The sequence below is a fragment of the Ursus arctos genome, unplaced genomic scaffold, assembly GCF_023065955.2.
Source record: "Ursus arctos isolate Adak ecotype North America unplaced genomic scaffold, UrsArc2.0 scaffold_21, whole genome shotgun sequence".
Taxonomy (NCBI): Eukaryota; Metazoa; Chordata; class Mammalia; order Carnivora; family Ursidae; genus Ursus; species Ursus arctos.
The window spans coordinates 9,145,376-9,164,640 of NW_026622886.1; the positions used below are offsets into that span (position 1 = coordinate 9,145,376).

At 39.6% G+C, this 19,265-nt stretch overlaps 2 protein-coding genes across 7 annotated transcripts in view; both read left to right on the forward strand.

Moving 5' to 3' along the window:
* The window catches only part of CRY1 (cryptochrome circadian regulator 1), a 99,156-nt gene extending 94,667 nt beyond the window's left edge, over window positions 1–4,489 (forward strand). The window contains exons 11-13 of one of the 3 annotated variants that reach the window (XM_026499738.4): window positions 2,634–2,705; window positions 2,780–2,883; window positions 3,844–4,489. In XM_026499738.4, coding sequence (XP_026355523.1) covers window positions 2,634–2,705; window positions 2,780–2,883 — 176 coding nt within the window. In that variant the 3' untranslated portion in view covers window positions 3,844–4,489. The remainder of the gene's footprint in view (window positions 1–2,633; window positions 2,706–2,779; window positions 2,884–3,843) is intronic. The other 2 variants (XM_057316328.1, XM_026499739.4) reach the window with 2 other exon arrangements.
* Window positions 4,490–8,266: 3,777 nt separating this feature from the next.
* Window positions 8,267–16,795, forward strand: MTERF2 (mitochondrial transcription termination factor 2). 4 transcript variants are annotated; one of them, XM_026499740.4, is made up of 3 exons: window positions 8,557–8,767; window positions 10,502–10,624; window positions 14,819–16,795. In XM_026499740.4, exon 3 carries the CDS (start codon window positions 14,847–14,849, stop codon window positions 16,032–16,034), a length of 1,188 nt encoding a protein of 395 aa, XP_026355525.1. In that variant the 5' UTR covers window positions 8,557–8,767; window positions 10,502–10,624; window positions 14,819–14,846; the 3' UTR covers window positions 16,035–16,795. The 4 variants fall into 4 exon arrangements, with proteins under 4 accessions (XP_057172528.1, XP_026355525.1, XP_026355527.1 ...); XM_026499742.4 differs by having other exon boundaries at window positions 10,515–10,624; XM_026499743.4 differs by having other exon boundaries at window positions 10,525–10,624.
* Window positions 16,796–19,265: the final 2,470 nt, after the last annotated feature.

The following is a 19,265-nucleotide window of genomic DNA, read 5'->3' on the forward strand; positions in this document are numbered from 1 at the left end:
GCAGATGCTTAACCACTGAGCCACCCAGGCGCCCCAATTTACTGCATTTTTATGGGGAAGTTATAGGCAGTTGAAATATTCATGAACTTAGGGACACAGGAAGATTCTAAGTGCCTGCTTATCATTTAACTCTCTAAAGAAATGCTATCTTAAGGAAATTCTGAATGTATTTATTGAGCTTATTAGTTTAGACCCTCATCTTCAAAAGTAATCATTCTCCTGATTTCTAATACTATAATTTTTTGCCCATTTTTGAACTTTATAGAATCCTGTAGTTTGTATTTTTTTTTTTTAAATCTGGCTACTCTCAGTATTTTTTTGTTTGAGATTATTCTCATTTATCTTAGAACTGGAAGAGAAATAAAATTGATGAAGTTGAGAAAATGAGGTGACTAGTCTGTGATTTAGCCTACCTCTGTGAATCTTCTAGTAAAATTGATTTTTCCTTCCTCAGTGTTCTTACTGTATGCTGTAACAACTTCCATCCCAGAACTATCATAATAACACTTATTTGTACTTAGTGACTTTATGAATCTGTTACCTTCTACTTGAACTGTGAGCCTCTTGAAAACAAGACCTCATGTCCTAGTAATATTTGTATCCCCAGTACCTAGTATAATCTCTAGCATAAAACAGCACTCAACAAATGTATAAGGTATGACTAAATATGATAATTGAAAATATATTTGTTGAAGTTTCTTTTTTTAAAAATGTATTTATTTTAGAGAGAGAGCATGTACATGAGCAGGGGGAGAGGGACAAAGGGAGATGGAGAGAATCCCAAGCAGACTCCCTGCTGAGTGGGGAGCCCGATACGGGGCTCGATCCCGAGATCATGACCCGAGCAGAAACCAAGAGTCCAATGCTCAATCAATAGAGCCACCCAGGTGCCCCTATTGAAGTTTTCTTGATTGCAAAATATATGTAACATCAAACTTAGTTTTTAACCATTTTAAATGTACAGTTCAGTGGAATTAAGTACATTCACACTGTTGTGTGAAGTTTTTTTTTTTTTTTAAGATTTTATTTATTTATTTGACAGAGATAGAGACAGCCACCGAGAGAGGGAACACAAGCAGGGGGAGTGGGAGAGGAAGAAGCAGGCTCATAGCAGAGGAGCCTGATGTGGGGCCCGATCCCATAACGCCGGGATCGCACCCTGAGCTGAAGGCAGACGCTTAACTGCTGTGCCACCCAGGCGCCCCTGTGTGAAGTTTTAAATAATCTTGTGCAGTAATGCAAGACAACAATTATCACTATTAGGGGAAGCCCTGCTGATGTCAAACAAGCAGTAGCACCATTCATTGGTGCATTTGCTATAGTCCAGAATCTGACCTTCAACAAGTCCAAGAACTGAGTGTTTTTAGTATAATTAGAGGTAACCATCCTGTGAATGGCAAACTAGGAGTTTAAAACTCATGTGATTTAGGGGCACCTGGGTGTCTCAGTCATTTAAGCATCTGACTCTTGGTTGGCTCAGGTCATGATCTCAGGGTCATGAGATTGAGCCCCACAACTAGTGTGGAGCCTGCTTAAGATTCTCTCTCTCCTGCTGCACCACCCAGTCAGTCAGTCAATAAACACACACCCACACTCACACACACACGTACATACATACCAACCATGTAATTTAAAATATCAGGAACGCCTGGGTTGTTCAGTCGGTTAAATGTCTGCCTTTGGCTCAGGTCATGAACCCAGGGTCCTGGGATCGAGTCCTGCATTGGGCTCCTTGCTCAGCAGGGAGCCTGCTTCTCCCTCTGTCTTCCACTCCCCCTGCTTGTTCTCTCTCTCTCTCTGACAAATAAATAAAATCTTTAAAAAATACATATCAACAGGGAACACTGGTTTACTTTTTATGGTGGAGGTATCCCTTTCCAGTGATAGTAACCCTCATCCCTGATCAGAGCATTCACTTTCCCAGTTTTGAGTACCTGAAAAGCTGAATTCTTTATCCAGAGGAACTTGATGAGCATGAAATTACAATAAAAAATAAGTAGATTGTCTTGTTCAGACCAAGAAGTGACTTCTCTGTGGGGGCTAGAATGTTTGTATTTGTCCGTAATCTGGGCATACTGACTAAAGTGTTTCTCTAGAACCTACTTTCTGTGCCAACCCATTCTCCTGTAACATTGTTTCTTTTTAGAAGGGTTAATGTAATTGCTTAGCCTAGATAACTGCCACATTGTGTTTCCTCCTCTTTGTTTGATTTGAATTGTTTAATTCTCATCTGGCAGTCCCTTATTCCCTTATCTCCAAGGACGTATGTTTTGGACAGGCACTGAGGGAAGAATGTGGAATAAAGGGACCAGAGGTGAAAGGAGGATATATATCTCACTGTTGCTCTATATTTTGCTCCCATGGTCAAGTGTCTAATTGTTATTCAGTAAAGAAATGTTTTTTTAGAAAATGATTATCAGTGATTTTGCCTTTGAATCAAAAGTCAACATTTCTGTGACCCTAAGTTTAAATATTCCTGATATGGGCGTGTGATTTTTGGTTCATACGAAGGATTAAGGTGTAGTCCTAAAAAGCATAAATGCCTTTGATGCAATTACTAAAAATTAGATTTGTAGTCTTAATACATATGACTTGGGATTTAAGTAGTTTTACTGTGTTCTAAATACTAACAGGTTGCTCTCAAGGGAGTGGTATTTTACATTATGCTCATGGAGACAGTCAGCAAACGCACCTGTTAAAGCAAGGTAAGAATGATGCATTTGAGCATACTGTTCTTTTTACCTTTTCTGTCTTAAACATGCATTTTAAAAATATGTAGGAAGAAGCTCCATGGGCTCTGGTCTCAGCAGTGGGAAACGTCCTAGCGAGGAAGAAGACACACAGAGTATCGGTCCTAAGGTCCAGCGACAGAGCACTAATTAGGTAAATGTTTTAGACCTTTATTTCTTGCTTTAGTGTAGTGTGTAATCTGCATAAATTAAGACAGTTTCCAAAATGAAGCTAATCATTTTTTTTCAAAGTAGAGAAACTGAGGCTTAAGGTTTTCAGTGATTATTACAAAATCAGTTAATTCTTAGACCAGAGAAGTGCATCTCTACTGGACAAGTTGCTGCACTTAGTTTTATAGTCATCTTAATTGATGATCTTTAAATTTGAAAAAGTAATGATGTTGTGCTCAAGTTTTTTCTTAGAAAAAGACATCTTTTTCAATTCCTTACTATGTGACGATGAGTCTAAAACAATTAAAGTAACTTTTTATTTTAATGGTATTAATATAATCCCTTTAAGAAAATTTCCCCAAATCTTTGCCTCTTAAATGTTTAAAAGTTTCTTTTATCTGTTGTGATACTTATGAAATCTAAATTCTTTCCAGTTCAGGAGTAGTTTAATTTTTTAAAATATTGGCCCTTTTTAGAGGTATCAAAAAGCCATGGCTATATTCAGTTGAATTGGATATGGGATACTATTTTATGATTTAAGTTTATACAAAAAGTATCTATAACAGTATACTTACCAGTTTTTAAAGACATGTTTCTTCAGTTATCTTAAACTGTTTGCATTTTTAAAATTATTGCTAACTATATTTATCATGGTGAACATTGAGTAACGTGTATAGAATTGTTGAATCAGTATGATGTACACCTGAAACTTAATATAATACTGTATGTCAGTTTTTCTTCAGTAATAATATATATGAGCAGTAATAATATATATGAGCAGCAATAATAAAACGTTTTAAAAAATTGCTGTTTTTTTAGTACCAACCCTAACTAGACTGTACATTTCTTGAAGATAAGATCAGTAAACACTCATCAAATTTTTATGATTCAATTCCTTGCAATCAAACTTTACCCGTTTTTTTTTTTTCCCCTTAAATCACAGAAAACATTCAGGAGGAATACTGTTGCAGCTGAAATTGGTGGGGAGTTCACTACTTTTTTCAGTTAAATTATTTTAAAATGTTCTTCATTGATGGAAAGCAGTTACATTTTGAAATGCATTGTTTCTAATGACATTTCTGTAGTTTTAAACTTTTTAATGAATTTCACATAGGACAAATGGTAATTTGTATATAAAGAACTTGGTAAAAATTTTGCTTAATGTAAATATAAATAGTCACAATTAATATAGACCCATCAATATATTTTTGATAATTTTTCATGTATGTAAAAGTTAAGGTGGCAAACTGACATTCTGATATAAAAATCAAAGTTTTGAGAGTTAATGTGGGACTATAGGAGGTTTTTAGACTTTCTTAAAAGACTTTGTTAAAATTTTAGGACAAAATTTTCTTGACATCATTGTTTGATCTAACTTTACACTCTTTGATAATAATGTTTTAGAAAATGCGCACAATCAAAATTGGTAGTTGTAGCCTCTGTTAACACAGACAGTATATGTTTTAAATCTTCATGTATGCCTGTTTTGACCCAAATCTGTGGAAGTATCATGTGTTAAGTTCTCTTTGTCTCCCTTTGTTCATTTACAGCTAAGTGACCTTGTTATTAAAGTATATGCATATATGGAATCTTGTGTACTTGGTGGTGGTTGTTTTTTCTTTTCTTTGTAAGTTTTTGTTTTAGGTAAGGGGGAGAGCATGGTTCTATGAGATGTGATAACAAATCAGAGACAGAGTCTATAAACCACATGTAACCATTCTGGATGAAGGAACAGCTCCCATTTATTTAGTATTATAGTATCTTTCAAAATTATTCCAAATACGATTACTAACTTCCAAATGCTTTATACTTTTTATAATACCTATCTGCAAGAAAAGATGTAAAACCTAAGAGGTTATTTCAGGTAATGGGGCTTATAACTATGAGTTAGTCACTACAGTTAATAATGTGGGCTCTGGAGTCAAAGCCCGGCTCTGTCACTCATTTGAGATCTTGGGCAAGTTATTAACCTTCTGTGCCTTCTTTTCTTATTTTTGATATAGGAATGAGAGTAGCATCTGCTTCATACTACATATGAAATGCTCATAACAGTGCCTGGCATGTAGCAGGTTAGTCAATAAGTGTTAGCTGCAGGGCTGCCATGCTTTAGAGCTCCCTGGGTCATAGAGGGCATAGTCTGCCTAACTGTATGCTACAGCTGTGGTTAGCTGTTGTTATTCTCATTACTATTATTATCTCATTCCTGTCTCTTGTAGACTAGTTTTTTCCTTTTGGAATTATAACCAGTGTTTTTTTTTTATTTTTCCAGTCTTTAGTTGTGATAGATGTTCAGTGTGATAATTGTATTTAAAGGTAACTTAAGAATAATTTGAGTCTAAAATCCAAAAACAATAATGTATTTTTAATATGATACACATTTAAAAAGCATCCTGAATAATGAATTAACACTGATTGATAAGTTCCATTATTGAGAAAAGAAAAAAAAAGTATGCTGGGGCACCTGGGTGGCACAGCGGTTGAGTGTCTGCCTTCGGCTCAGGGCGTGATCCCGGCGTTGTGGGATCGAGCCCCACATCGGGCTCCTCTGCTATGAGCCTGCTTCTTCCTCTCCCACTCCCCCTGCTTGTGTTCCCTCTCTCGCTGGCTGTCTCTATCCTGTCGAATAAATAAATAAAATCTTTAAAAAAAAAAAAAAAGTATGCTTTATCTTCTTTCACCACTGTTAATAAGGAGTGATATTTTCATTGTTTTTCTTGCTGCTTGTATTTAGCAACCTGCTCTTTGGACCTGATTGTACTGTACAGCATTGAGAAATTCATAGGCCTGGGATTTGCCATCATCATCCAGGGGAATAAAAGATTCAGGTTTTTTCTGTTTTTTTGTTTTTTTAAGTAGGCTCCATGCCCAGTGTGGAGCCTAATATAGGGCTTGAACTCATGGGCCTGAGATTAAGACCTGAGCAGAGATTGAGAGTCAGACACCTAACACACTGAGCCACCCAGGCGCCCCTAAAAGATTCAGCTTTAATGTGAAAAAATATTTTAGTAAAAGAACATTGTTTCAGCATAGACACTGATATTTTACTTTTAAATGTAGGGGGATTTTAGCTTTTAGAGGGCTTTTTGGACAGCTTTTTCAGTTTGGTCTAAATTGTGACTAAAAAGAATCACTGAAAGGAAAAGACAGGTATCAGTGTATTCCAGTTGAACAGATGTTTGAATACAGTGTTTTCCCCTAACCAGACGGGTTAGTGTTCTGAAAACCCTGCTGGTGGTTGAGGGATTATATTCATTCAGGAAATATATCTTGAAATCTTATTACAAAACCTGTTCTGTTCTGGCAACTTGGAAAAATTGAGTTGAGGAAACCAAACTTTTGAAAGAACCTGTGCAACGTTTTTATGTTTTTCCATTCACTTGAAATAGTAAAATTAGGATATATAAGACTGGTAACAATATATTTTTAATGCATCTCTTAAGTACTAGAAACTTCAGGATCCTCCCACAATTTTAAACATGTTTATAATTTTCTTTTTTTTTTTTTTTAAGATTTTATTTATTTATTTGACAGAGAGAGAGATAGCCAGCGAGAGAGGGAACACAAGCAGGGGGAGTGGGAGTGGAAGAAGCAGGCTCATAGCAGAGGAGCCTGATGTGGGGCTCGATCCCATAATGCCGGGATCACGCCCTGAGCCGAAGGCAGACGCTTAACCGCTGTGCCACCCAGGTGCCCCGTTCTTTTTTTTTTTTTAGAGATTTTATTTATTTATTCGACAGAGATAGAGACAGCCAGCGAGAGAGGGAACACAAGCAGGGGGAGTGGGAGAGGAAGAAGCAGGCTCATAGCGGAAGAGCCTGATGTGGGGCTCGATCCCAGAACGCCGGGATCACGCCCTGAGCCGAAGGCAGACGCTTAACTGCTATGCCACCCAGGCGCCCCATGTTTATAATTTTCTTATAGGTAATATCCATAATACTGACTTCTTTTCTCCATTTCTCCATCCAAGTGTTTTTTTCTGATTGCATGGTCCTAGAAATTCACTAAATACTTGGAAAAAAAACTTTAGGTAGTGTTTATTTAATACAGTTGGCATAACTGACTTGGCCAATTTCAAGTTTTGATTACAATGCACATGAACATATGTATTACCATTTCGTACATAATTATGTGGAGCCCTGGTGCAAGCGAAACTGCCAGCACCCTGCTGTACATGTCTGCTCCCTTCCTCCTGACTAGTGATTGCAGCATGCAGTTCTAAGGTGCTTGAGTTTACATTCCGTAACTGCCTTCTCTTCTCATATCCTACTCTATTTCCCTTTTCCTAAATGCAGTGAAACATTTTGATTAATCCAGGCCCCAGATCCTTGTATTGCAGGAAAAAGTGTTCAATAAAGCCATGAATAATAGGATTTTTATATAAGGATAGCTCAGAAGGAGAAGGGTTACTGGACAAGCATCCCTGATCTCATACACATTAGCTACTCGTTTAATTCTAGAATCTCCTGCAGATCAAAGTTGATCTTGAGATAAAGAGTTAGGACTCTTGCTGCTACTCTGTGTAATTGAAGTGCAAATGTCAGTCCACTCAAAAAGCCTGTTGAACCCAAACTGAATATTAAGGCTAGACCCCAATTAGCATTTCCTGGGTACCTATAATGTGCCAAATATTGTTCATAGGAAAATAAATCCATAAGTTGCCACACTAGTGAGAGGGCAGTCTGGAAGAATTACGGTGGTGTGTGTTCAGGCCGTGTTAGAACCGTGCACAGTGTGCTATGAAACACGTGAAGGCAGAGATCTCCAGCCTGGGAAAATCACAGCTTTCCCAACTCCAACTCTACACAGGAGCATAGGGCAACTAGGGAGGGTTGGGGCACCCTGTCTTTGGAAACATTTAATTCTAGTTGGGATTAATCATGTTATCAGTTGTTAATGTCTTCGTCCTTCACTGTCCTACCATCAGGACAGGGAATGTACTTTATTCCCCCTTGTCTTGTCCACCACTGTCTACTCATTGCTGTTTCACGTGCTTGGAACTTAATAGGCATACCATAAATATTTGTTGATTGATAGATAAATATAAGAATAAATGGGATAGACATTGAGACTGGCTTTAAAGAGAAATTAGTTTATGAGGTTGGCATCACAGTAATAATTAGAATGTAAACCTCTGGGCAATTTATCGGAAAAGGCAAATATTTAGGCGAAAGTGGCAGGGGGAGGCTTTTAAAGACATATCAGACACAGACGCTGACTACTGGGGGGAGGTGGGAGGGGTAGCAGGAAGGCTAGATATGTTCCAAAGAGGTTTTTTGAACTACGGGTTTTTTTTGTAAATGAGCTCTTTACCTATCTAAATTATTTTGGGACTTCTGAATGGCTATAGCTTAAAGATACAAGGGTTTCTGAGTTACTTTTACGTTTTTTTCTTATGGGCTAGTGACATTCCCCAATGGACAAAACGACCGGAACTCCCGAGTTTTCTTAAATGCTGGTAAGGAAAGTGTGTGAAAGTGCCGTCCGCCATAATTGCTGCACCTGGCGCTGATCCCAGGCAAGCTGATTCCCACGCTGGCCCGCCTCCGCCGCGCAGCCCCGCCTTGCGTGTGGGTTACGTAGCCTGCGTCCCGCACCTTGATTGGCTGCGTTGAGACTGCGTGGGTATACGTCTTCAGGTTCACGGGTCTCCTGTGCCCTGATTGGCTGCGGGTAGAGGGGCTGGGGGCCGGGATAACCATAGTGCTGAGGGAAATTCGCGCCCCAGCTGGGACCCTAGTCTCGGGACCCTGACCCTTGTTCCCAGGCCTCGGGAAGACGGCGGGCCACGGGAAACTTCGGCGGGGGGAGGGGGGGGGGAGGACGCAGCCGGGACCCGTGATTCACTGCATCTTGCACGGAGTGGGCAGGTAAGTCGCAGCCCTTTCTCCACCTCCGGGGGTGAGCCTCACCAGTTGCACAGCGGCCGACAGGCAGGGATCGGGGGCCGCGCACCGAGAAACGGGACTCCCCGCCAGCCGCTCAGCTTGCCTGGCCCAGTCGGATGCCCAGGCGCCATAGGTCGGAAGTTACGGAAAAGCGCAGGCCCCACCAGATGGATGTGTGGCTTTTGATCATTCTCCGAGATTTTCTTCCTTCGGTCCTCATTTTTACTTGTTTGTAAATATTGGGGTTAATTTGAAACTGTCAGCAGATCGTATATGTTATAAAAGTAGAACTTAATTGAATTATTACGTTGTAGAGCGGACTGTATTAAGTATGAAAATTGCGCATATTTCAGAAGCGAACTTAACTCAAGAATGCTTAACAAACATGCAGTCTAGGAATAGACCACACTGTGATTTAACAAACATTTGCCAAGAGCATTGTTGTGTAGGGCACAGGGTAAGAGCTGTACTCTGGAGCCAAATGGTTGGGTTTGAATCCAAGGTCTGCCCTTTGTTAGCTGAGCAACCTTGGGCCGGTTGCTTTACCTGCATGTTTCCTTATCTTTAAAATGGATTGTTGTGGTGATTTAGTAACTTTTCTGAGTACTCTGTAAGGGAAGTTTAGTCTTCACAGTCATCCAGGATGTAGTGTCCCCATTTTCCTGACACTCCAACTGAGGCACAGAGAGGTGATGTGATTTCCCAAGTCACAATAACAGCCAATGACCAGGAATTAAGCTCATTGCAGACCACAATTTTACACACATTAAGTTGCCTCATGAACTGGATTTGTTCATTCAGTTTCAGTTGACAAAGACTGATTTTGTTCCTCTGTGGAACAAGTTCTTTGCTGGGCACAAGGGACAGAGAAAAACAGCACTCAGACCCTGCCCTCCCAGTGCTTGCAGTCTAGTTCAGGTTGTTTATAGCTGGGCTACAGGGTGCCAATGAATCTTGGTAAAATCTTTTGCAAAATGTTGTGAGTACAGGTCTTTTCTTTTTTTCTTTTTGGAAAGAGAGTCTGTGTGTGACTCTCACCAGGTTCTCCAGTGGTTCTGTGATCCAAAGTTATGAAGAAAAATTTTAGCAGAAGAGCTAGTATCTAACGTAATGCCTGACAACACAGCATGAGCTTAAAAAAGAAGAAAAACCACTGGTTGAATGGATGAAGAACTTTATAGGAGTTTAAGTGCTACAGTAGGGTTAAGAGCAGGGTGCCGTGGAAGAGCACACACAGAGGTCCTCCTTGTCCAGGAATGCCTCCTAGAGTCACCAATGCCAGTGAGGTGAAGGGTACGGAAGCAGTTCATTGGAACATGGTGGTGACGAGTCTCTGCCCTCCAGGAAGGTGAGACAGAAACAACAGATGAACAGCTGCAGCTATGACAGGTGGCACAGAGGAGCAGTCCATGGTGCCATGAGAGCCTATAATGAGGACAGGAGGCTTCATCTATTCAAGACGGTCAGGGAAGTTTCCCTGAGAGAGTGACACTCAGACCTAGGGGCACTTTGGGCATGGGGAACAGCCCTCAGCCTTCAAAGACCCTGTGGTGGGAACAGGCAGAGCACCAGGGACTGAAAAGAACTGGTGTGGCTGGTGGGGCTGGGGGTGAGGCAGATGGGCACAGATTCGGGTGGTGACAGAGCCCAGATAGAGAGGCCTTTTAGACCATGGTGTAAGGCATTTTTATTTTGTTTTATGTCTTTATCCTAAAGTGCCATTGAAAAGTTTATTGCAGGGAGGTGACAAGATCACATTTTGAGAAGAAGTTGGAGAGAAGCCCAAGTGATTAACTGAAGCCCTGGATGAGGACAGGATCTCTGAGGAGAAACTGTAAGGTAAGAAGAGGAGAGGGTCTAGAATCAAGCCTTGAAGATGAGCCTGCAAAGGAGACAAAGGGAAGTAAGAGTGTAACAAGGAGGGGGAAGAGAACTGAGAGTGGGAAGTCCTGGAAATCAGGTGAAAGAGTATTTCATGGAGAAACTGGTCAACTCTGCTGAAAGCTGCAGAGGTCAAAAGAGACAGGAATGAACAGAGCTCATTGGCTCTAATCACATGGAAATTGTCTTTATTGGGATCTGTATAAGCAGGAGGAAAGGAATTAGAGAGAAAAAAGGATCTGTAAGAATTAACTGAGGGTAAGAGAAAATAAGGTTTTAGCTGGAGTGGCAGTGAGAAGATCCACTGAGCTGAAGGGTGGGAGCCCTAGAGGGGAGGATACAACTGAAGGACTGAATATACGAAAAAGAAGGGCTCTGGAGGTTTTCAGGCCAGAGAGGTTGGGATCAGTAAAGAAGCAGGGATTACCCTGGTTGCTGAAAGGTGTAATTGTAGGAAAGGGGAGATAGCAGAAGGTTTAAGTTTGGTGTGATGAGTTGCTTTCCTTTTCTTTGTACAGAATATAGGAAGGAGCATTGGTGAGAGTGGAGTAGGGGTCGGGGAAAGCTGGAGGTCCAAGCTGAGGAGATGAGACATCGTTGGCCAGGGGTATGCAAGAGTGCATTGACCCAGGGATTGTTTTAGAATGGCCTGGCAGAGGGAGCCAAGTTTGCAGCAAAGAAATTAGCCTCCAGGCTCATTCAAGGAATTGCAAAATACCAGCAGAGTGAGAATGGAGGCTAGGTAGAATCAAAAGTTACATTTAATGTAAAGGAAATAGTGGTAGAGGTTGTACAACATTGTGAATTTACTTAATGCCACTGAATTGTATACTTAAAAATGGTTAAAATGGTAAAATGTATATCTACCACAATAAAAAATGTAACCACTTTGGTAATGCTGGAATATACTATCAACAACTGAAAGTGAATTGGAGAAAATCTTTCCAAAAACAAGAGGATTGTTGTTGTTGTTGTTTTTAATATTAATGAAGAGTTTATATAAGTCAATTTTTAAAAAACAGAAAGATTGCAGTTTAAAAAGGCAGGAGTAGTTAATTCACAAAAGGAGATAAAGATGGCCAAAATAATTCATTAAGCTCAGCCTCATTAATAGAAGAAAATGAAGTGACGTTAGTACTATGTTCATTTTTCTCATATCAAAATTAAAACTGATGAATCAGTTATACTGCTTGTGACAAGGTTAACAGGTATTTTTTCTGGATAATAAATTAACAACCTAGCTTTTCAAATGTTCTCACATCTGCTCATCAGTAATTCTCCTAGGGATTCATCCTAAAAAACGATGAAATGTGGACAGATAGTCAGCATATAACAAATATTACAAATAGCCCAAATACTCAGTGTTAGGGAATGAATTACAGAATTACAGTGTATCTGTCCCATATATCATGTACTCATTTTAAATGTTTATAGAGTGTTTTTGATGCCAAGTTAGATACTTGGAGTGCATAAAATAAATCAATTCTCTATATAATTTGTGTTGATTATAGAGGAGTCACATTTGTGCTCTTCACTTTTGCAGTCAACTGTGTTTGCTCATCAGAGAGAGAGTAAGAAAGAGCAAGACAGCTTTAATTGTGAGACAACTCACTGAGCACATAATAGTTCACCCTGGAGTAAGCAGGAAATGTGAAATGGCCTGCTTTACCCTCAGACTCGTTGGGCAGGAGCGTCTTGCCGTGGTCCATGTGTTGCTGACGTTTAATCTGTCATTTTGTATAGTGTAACCCCCACGCTAAGCCAAATAACTTCATCTGGTGCTTAGCCACACCCCGGGATCTGTTCCAGTGCTGGAGGAACCCCTGGCTGTGCTAGCCTTGCTGGAAGACATTATGTCAGTATTAAGTGTGGTGCCTGCGTAAGACATTTTCAAGAAAAATTCTGAGTCTTCACAATTTCAAATTGTAGGCTGAGTTTAAGACCCTATTTCTCATATGCAAGGTAGCCTTGCTTTATGTATTTAAAAATTATAACAAAAGGGGCAAGAATCAGAAAAAAACCAGACATGTATGTCGGATAGGAACAGTTGTGAAGGACTTTTCCACTTCCTAATTCTTTTCAGAATTTGGCCAGTTCCCTTTAGTGAGAATGTGTTGCTTTTATAAACAGTTATTTGGGAAAACCAAAGCATTTAAAATACAGTTTTCACTTATTCTTTGTAAATAATGTACTTCTGTCTAAAATACAATTTAAAGTCACATTAGTACAGAGTTTTAGCTCCCGGTATTTCCTAGTAATGGCTACTATTTATTGAGTGCTTACTGTGTACCAGGCTCTGTGCAAAGTATTGGACTCACAGTATCTCTGTAAAGTTTATGTGCTTTCTTTCCCTATTACAGATGGTACTATTAGTAGTCATACCTACTGAACGTTTACTGTGAGGTATTGTTCTAATCACTACTTGTTTACTTACTTAATCTGAGGCTAAGTAACTTTCCCAAAATGACCCCATAAATTAGAACCAGGACTGAGCATGGACATTTTGGCCACAGAGCCTATGCTTCTTCCAGCATGTGGTACAGATGTGAGGCCCAAGACTGTGGGGTGTGGGGCTCCAGATTAGATCTGCATGTACCCATCCTCATTATGTAGTATCTCCTTCCTGTTAAAATCCATGATCCTCTTAGAAATTTTGAAATAGCTTAATATTTACATCTTGGCTATTGGGAATCATCTAAAGGAAACTGGTATTAAGAATTACATGAAAAAAAACTCTGGTTGAACCACCAGAAGTAAAACAGAAACTATGCCTACAATTATTTGGGACACCATGGGCACTAACAATGAGCTTTTATTACAAATGGTAAACCAAACAGAACATTGTTACTTGTTATTTTTCCTTAGAGAATAGTGATTTATTTGCATTAATTAGGACAGGCTTGAAAATGAAAAGTCATTGGCATATATTGCAATGGCATAATTAAGGGCAGATACTGGATTATGGTTTTTTTTCAGCTTGCCTTCAAACCTACAAATAATAAGGGAAGGCTGTTCACTAAACAGTTCTGTGCTCTTGTGGCAGGGATGAGACACTTAACACTCTCAGGTACAAATAAAATTTAAAACGAGGAGTCTCGGTGGCTCAGCTGTTAAGCATCTGCCTTTGGCTCAGGTCGTGATCTCAGGGTCCTGGGAACACCCCCCCCCTCGTTGGGCTCCCTGCTCACTGGGGACTCTGCTTCTCCCTCTTCCTTTGCTTCCCCCCTTCTCCCCCGCCTTTTGTGCACGCTCTCTCTCAAATAAATACTATCTTAAAAAAAAAAGGTTGAAACAACAAGCTAGGCATGTTTACATTACCAGAGATAACAAGAAAATAGTGCCAAAGTCCATAATGCATTAGGCACAGTATAGCCATCTCTACGGACCTAACACTGTCAAGTGGGGACAGCTGGTTAGACTGTTATAAAAGTATGATCCCCATTCCACTTAATTTGATTGCTTATTGCTCCACTGTGGCAGTCACATGGCATTCCTCACTTTATCTGGCTAAGACTTAACTTTAATTTTGGATTTATAAAAGGGATTTTCATATAAGTCTCATAAAACATGTTTATACTTACTAACTCATTTTAAATTGACTTTGGATAATAATTATTAAGCAAATATTTACTCTAAAATATAGAGATGACTCCCTCCCTAATAAGTGTTTGCTTCAACTAAACATAAACTTGAAAATGAAAGTGTTAAAAAAAAATTTTAAAACCCTGTGTGTGTGTGTGTGTGTGTAAGTAAAATATGTCTCCTAAAGAAGAAAAACATACCAGAGTTGCAGGAAAGGGAATTTGTGTCAGAATAACATTTGAGGTCTTTGAATCTTTGAACTCTTATGGTCTTGCTGCTCATCTGTAAAATGGAAATTACATCACAAGGTTGTGGCAAAGCTCACATAGACAGTGTGTTTATAATGTATAAGATGTGTGTGAAGAGGAGGTATATTAGTTACTTTATCAATTATTTAAGAGTATATATGTAATATTCCACAAAAAGTTTGAGGCTAACTTTGGCAAAATTCAGTTTTCCTGTCTAATTTAAATCCACCCTATTTCTCTGCTTACTGCTTAGAGCCCATTTGTGTTTGCATTCTAAAAGTCAACGCCCCTTATGTGAAAACCTGTGTTTTCTTTGTTACAGGTATGATGAGTACATTCTGAGTCCCAGGATGGTGGCAATTAGTCAATGGACTGCAGGCATGCTGTGGAAGTTGCTGATACGATCTCAGCCCTGCAGGCTGTGTTCTTTCAGAAAGATGCTATTGGCTTCAAAATACAGACCCTCTTTAGTACGCTTCACCTATACAACTGATCATCAATCAAACAGAGAAAATAAAAGAACAGTGGAAAAGCTCTCTAAATTTTCAGTGGACATCAGGAAAATTCGCAGATTAAAAGGATGGGTACTTTTTGAGGATAAAACCTATGTTGAAGAAATTGCAAATGTTTTACAACAACTAGGTGCTGATGAAGCGGCTATAGCCAGTATTTTGGAACGCTGCCCGGAAGCAATTGTCTGCAGTCCAACCACTTTTAACACCCAGAAAGAACTCTGGCAGTTGGTCTGCAAAAATGAGCAAGAGTTAGTCAAGTTAATAAAACAGTTTCCAGAATCTTTCTTTACTGTTAAAGACCAGGAAACCCAGAAGCTGAACATTCAGTTCTTTCAAGAGTTGGGACTCAAAGATGTGGTCATTAGCAGATTTTTGACAACTGCATCTAATATTTTCCTTAATCCTGTTGAGAAAAATAAGCAAATGATAAGTATTCTCCAAGAGAGTTATCTAAATTTAGGTGGTTCCAAGGCCAACCTGAAAGTTTGGTTACTGAAATTATTAAGCCAAAATCCATTTATTTTGCTAAATTCTTCTGCAGCTATAAAGGAAACACTAGAATTTCTCCAGGAGCAAGGTTTCACAAACTCTGAAATTCTCCAGCTTCTATCCAAACTCAAAGGATTTCTTTTTCAACTTTGCCCAGCAAGTATACAGAACAGCATCTCCTTCTCTAAAAATGCTTTTAAATGCACAGATCATGACCTGAAGCAATTAGTTTTGAAATGTCCTGCCATTTTATATTATTCTGTTCCAGTTTTGGAAGAGAGGATTCAGGGATTACTGAAAGAAGGAATTTCCGTAGCTCAGATAAGAGAGACACCAATGGTGCTTGAATTAACTCCACAGATAGTACAGTACAGGATAAGGAAACTGAATTCCCTAGGTTATAGAATAAAGGACGGACATCTAGTAAATCTGAATGGAACAAAAAAAGAGTTTGAGGCTAACTTTGGCAAAATTCAGGCCAAAAAAGGAAGGCCATTATTTAACCCTGTGGCACCATTAAATGTTGAAGAGTAACTTGGGGACTGCTGCTGCTTTCTAGCATTGCAGAGTGAAGATGAGTAGTGAAGAGTTAAGTGATTCAGGCAGTTTATAAGCACTAGTAATTTTAAGAAAACTACTTACCTTCTGAATTGTGTCTAAGTCACCTCTAAGCAGATAATCTCTGACTCATTTGCAACTATAAACTGCATTTATTTTAAATAAAGGTGGTAATTTTTACCTTGAGTTGCTATTTCAAAAAACTCCTGTACTAGTAAATGGCACATCAAGGTGATAACTTTATAAGTGAATCATTTCTAAGAAATCGACAAGTGCACTCCCTTAATTCAAAGTATGGATATGTTTTTATTTATATAATCACATTTCATCTGGGACATAGACCCAGTGTTCTTCCTCACCACCAGCTCTGAAACATCATTCTACCGTGGTCTGGATCCAGTAGTTAGTGTTAAGTGAAATTAGCAAACTTTAATACATTTTTTTTAAAAGAAAGCTGATTTCATCTCTTGGTTGGGATAAATGAGTCCCTTTGAGAACCAACTATTTCTCAGTCAAAAAGAATAGAGCTTGGGGCGCCTGGGTGGCACAGCGGTTAAGCGTCTGCCTTCGGCTCAGGGCGTGATCCCGGCGTTGTGGGATCGAGCCCCACGTCAGGCTCCTCTGCTATGAGCCTGCTTCTTCCTCTCCCACTCCCCCTGCTTGTGTTCCCTCTCTCGCTGGCTGTCTCTATCTCTGTCGAATAAATAAATAAAATCTTTAAAAAAAAAAAAAAAAAAGAATAGAGCTTACTCATGTGGATAGTTTGTTTAGAACTGACCATATCTTAGAGATGGTCATAGAACTCTTTTATGTGCATTCATTACTTTCCCCATTTTATAGATGAGGAAACAAGCTTAGAGAGGACTGCCAAGTGATAGAACCCAGATTTAATATGACCTGACTTCTGTTCAAACCTGTAAACAGAAAAAGGATTGCTTAGGAGTTGGCATTAAGAAAAGCCATACCCTGGGGCACCTGGGTGGCTCAGTAGAATGTCAGCTCTTGGATTAGGCTCAGGTCCTGATCTCATGGCTCCTCACTCAGCAGGAAGTCTGCTTGGATATTCTCTCCCTGCCCTGTCCTCCTCTTGCACCCTCTCTAATAAATGAGTCTTTTAAAAAGAAAAGAAAAGCCATACCCTTACCTGACATGCCAAAGGAGTACCAACAACAAACTTAGGGATTTTTATGTAAAATTCCTTAAATATGAAGTGATCTAATTTATATACATTTGAAGTAAGCAGCTTTTTAGAAAACTCTGAAAATCCAGGTCTGGCTCTGAAAGGGAAAGTGTGTGACGGTTGGTACCGATTTTAGTAGCATTCCAAGTTTCTATTTCTAAATCTTGTTCCAAGATAAACATTATCCAGATTAAGGCTGGCTCACTTTCAGCTGCGGAGTTTGAATTTTGTAACAAATGCACAACCAAACAGTTGACTCTGACATTTAAACATCCGTGTCCTATGTGTGCATGGCCTTTTAAGTAATGCAAAACCTATTAAAAATGCAGGCCATGTCTTTATTCATTTAGCAAATGCAAGCAACCCTCACTATCCAGATCTGTTTAGTTTCTTAGGGTGGTGAACGAACTCCCATGTAGCACCTACTAAGTGCCAGGCATGTGTGCTTTAGAACCCTTACAGCTGAGTACCACCATTTACAAATGAGATGCAGGCACAGAGAGGTGTCACTTACCCAAAATTAAACAGGAATGTTTGTTCAAGAAAAAGAATGCAGCAACAGTTGGGGCAGGGCTGAGTGTCGAGAGTGGCACAGGGTAAGTGTCACTTGTCCATCTAAGAAACAGGATCTTGTTCTAAGTGTGATGGGAACCCTTTGGAAGCAGTTTAGTTTGCTTGTTGTCTTGACATAGTTATCAGTGGTGTGCTTATCTTCCACTCTCAGAAGTGTCCTAGTTTGGAACAGATTATACATTTATATGGTTACCTTCTATTTTACTTTATTTTTATTTATTTTGAGATGCCTACTAGATATCTGAGCAGAGATGTCAAACAGGCAAATGGTGAAGTCGAACTGTGAGAAGTCGGTGCCTGAGATAGATATTCAGGGATCATCTCTGTATCTGTGGTATTTAAAATTACGACTGTAAATGAGATTGCCCAGAAATAGATCATAGATTTGTAGTAGTGACTGGCCACGCCTGGAAGGAGTTGACCAAAAGAAGAGATCTGCCAAGAAAAGAGGGCATGGCCAATAATATTGAATGCCATGGAGTGGTCAACTAGGATACAGATAAGTGACCAATGGATTTGGCAAAAAGGAAATCACTGGTTGGCCCTATCAAGAGTGATTCTGGTGCAATGAGAAAGGTTAAGAAGGCAGCTGGAGCGGGTCTCGAGAACAGGAGAGGAGTAAGAGGCAGGGACTGTATAAAGTTTTTCAAAAATGCTGCAAAGGGAAGCAGGAAAATGAAGGTTGTAAGATTAGGCATATTTTTCTTTAAAGAAAGCAAATACCAGAACATGTTTATATGATGATGGATATGACCCAGGAAAGAGAGAGGGATGAGAGATGGAAAAACTGCAGGATGAATAGCCTGCAGGAAGTAAAAGTGGACTGACTTTGGATCAGAGCAGAGATGGTAGTCCTGTTCCACAGGCAGGGTGATGGGAGTTCGTGGTGTGAGAGGAGAGTTGCTGTCAGGTTGCCTTTTTTTTTTTTACAAAGGGCAGGACAACGAGAGGGTAATTCTGCAGGAGGGCTGGAAAGAAAAGGTATGAAATGGTTGTTTTGAGGGGCGCCTGGGTGGCTCAGTCCTTAAGCATCTGCCTTCAGCTCAGGGCATGATCCCAGGGTCCTGGGATCGAGCCCCGCATCAGACTCCCTGCTCTGCTGCGAGCCTGCTTCTTCCTCTCCCACTCCCCCTGCTTGTGTTCCCTCTCTCTCTCTGTCAAATAAATAAAATCTTAAAAAAAAAAAAATGGTTGTTTTGAGGAGTAAGAAAATGAACATACAAGAGGGTGGCCAAACATACAGTCTACAGACTTTATCTTCCCTTAGACCAAATCCTATTCCATCAGTTTTTAGCCCTTGAACCTTTCTGCTTTTTTCCATAATTGCATTCTTATTCAGGTCTTTCTAGAATAAAATTTGAAATCTTCAAAATCAACAGTATAGCAAGGAGAGACATCCTTACATAAAACACTACAGTCAAATTTTATTTCCTACGTGAAAAAAAGGCTCTAAT

What these genes read in the sequence shown, in the direction of transcription:
- MTERF2 (XM_057316545.1), top strand. Translation starts at nt 14,847, where the DNA reads ATGGTGGCAATTAGTCAATGGACTGCAGGCATGCTGTGGAAGTTGCTG.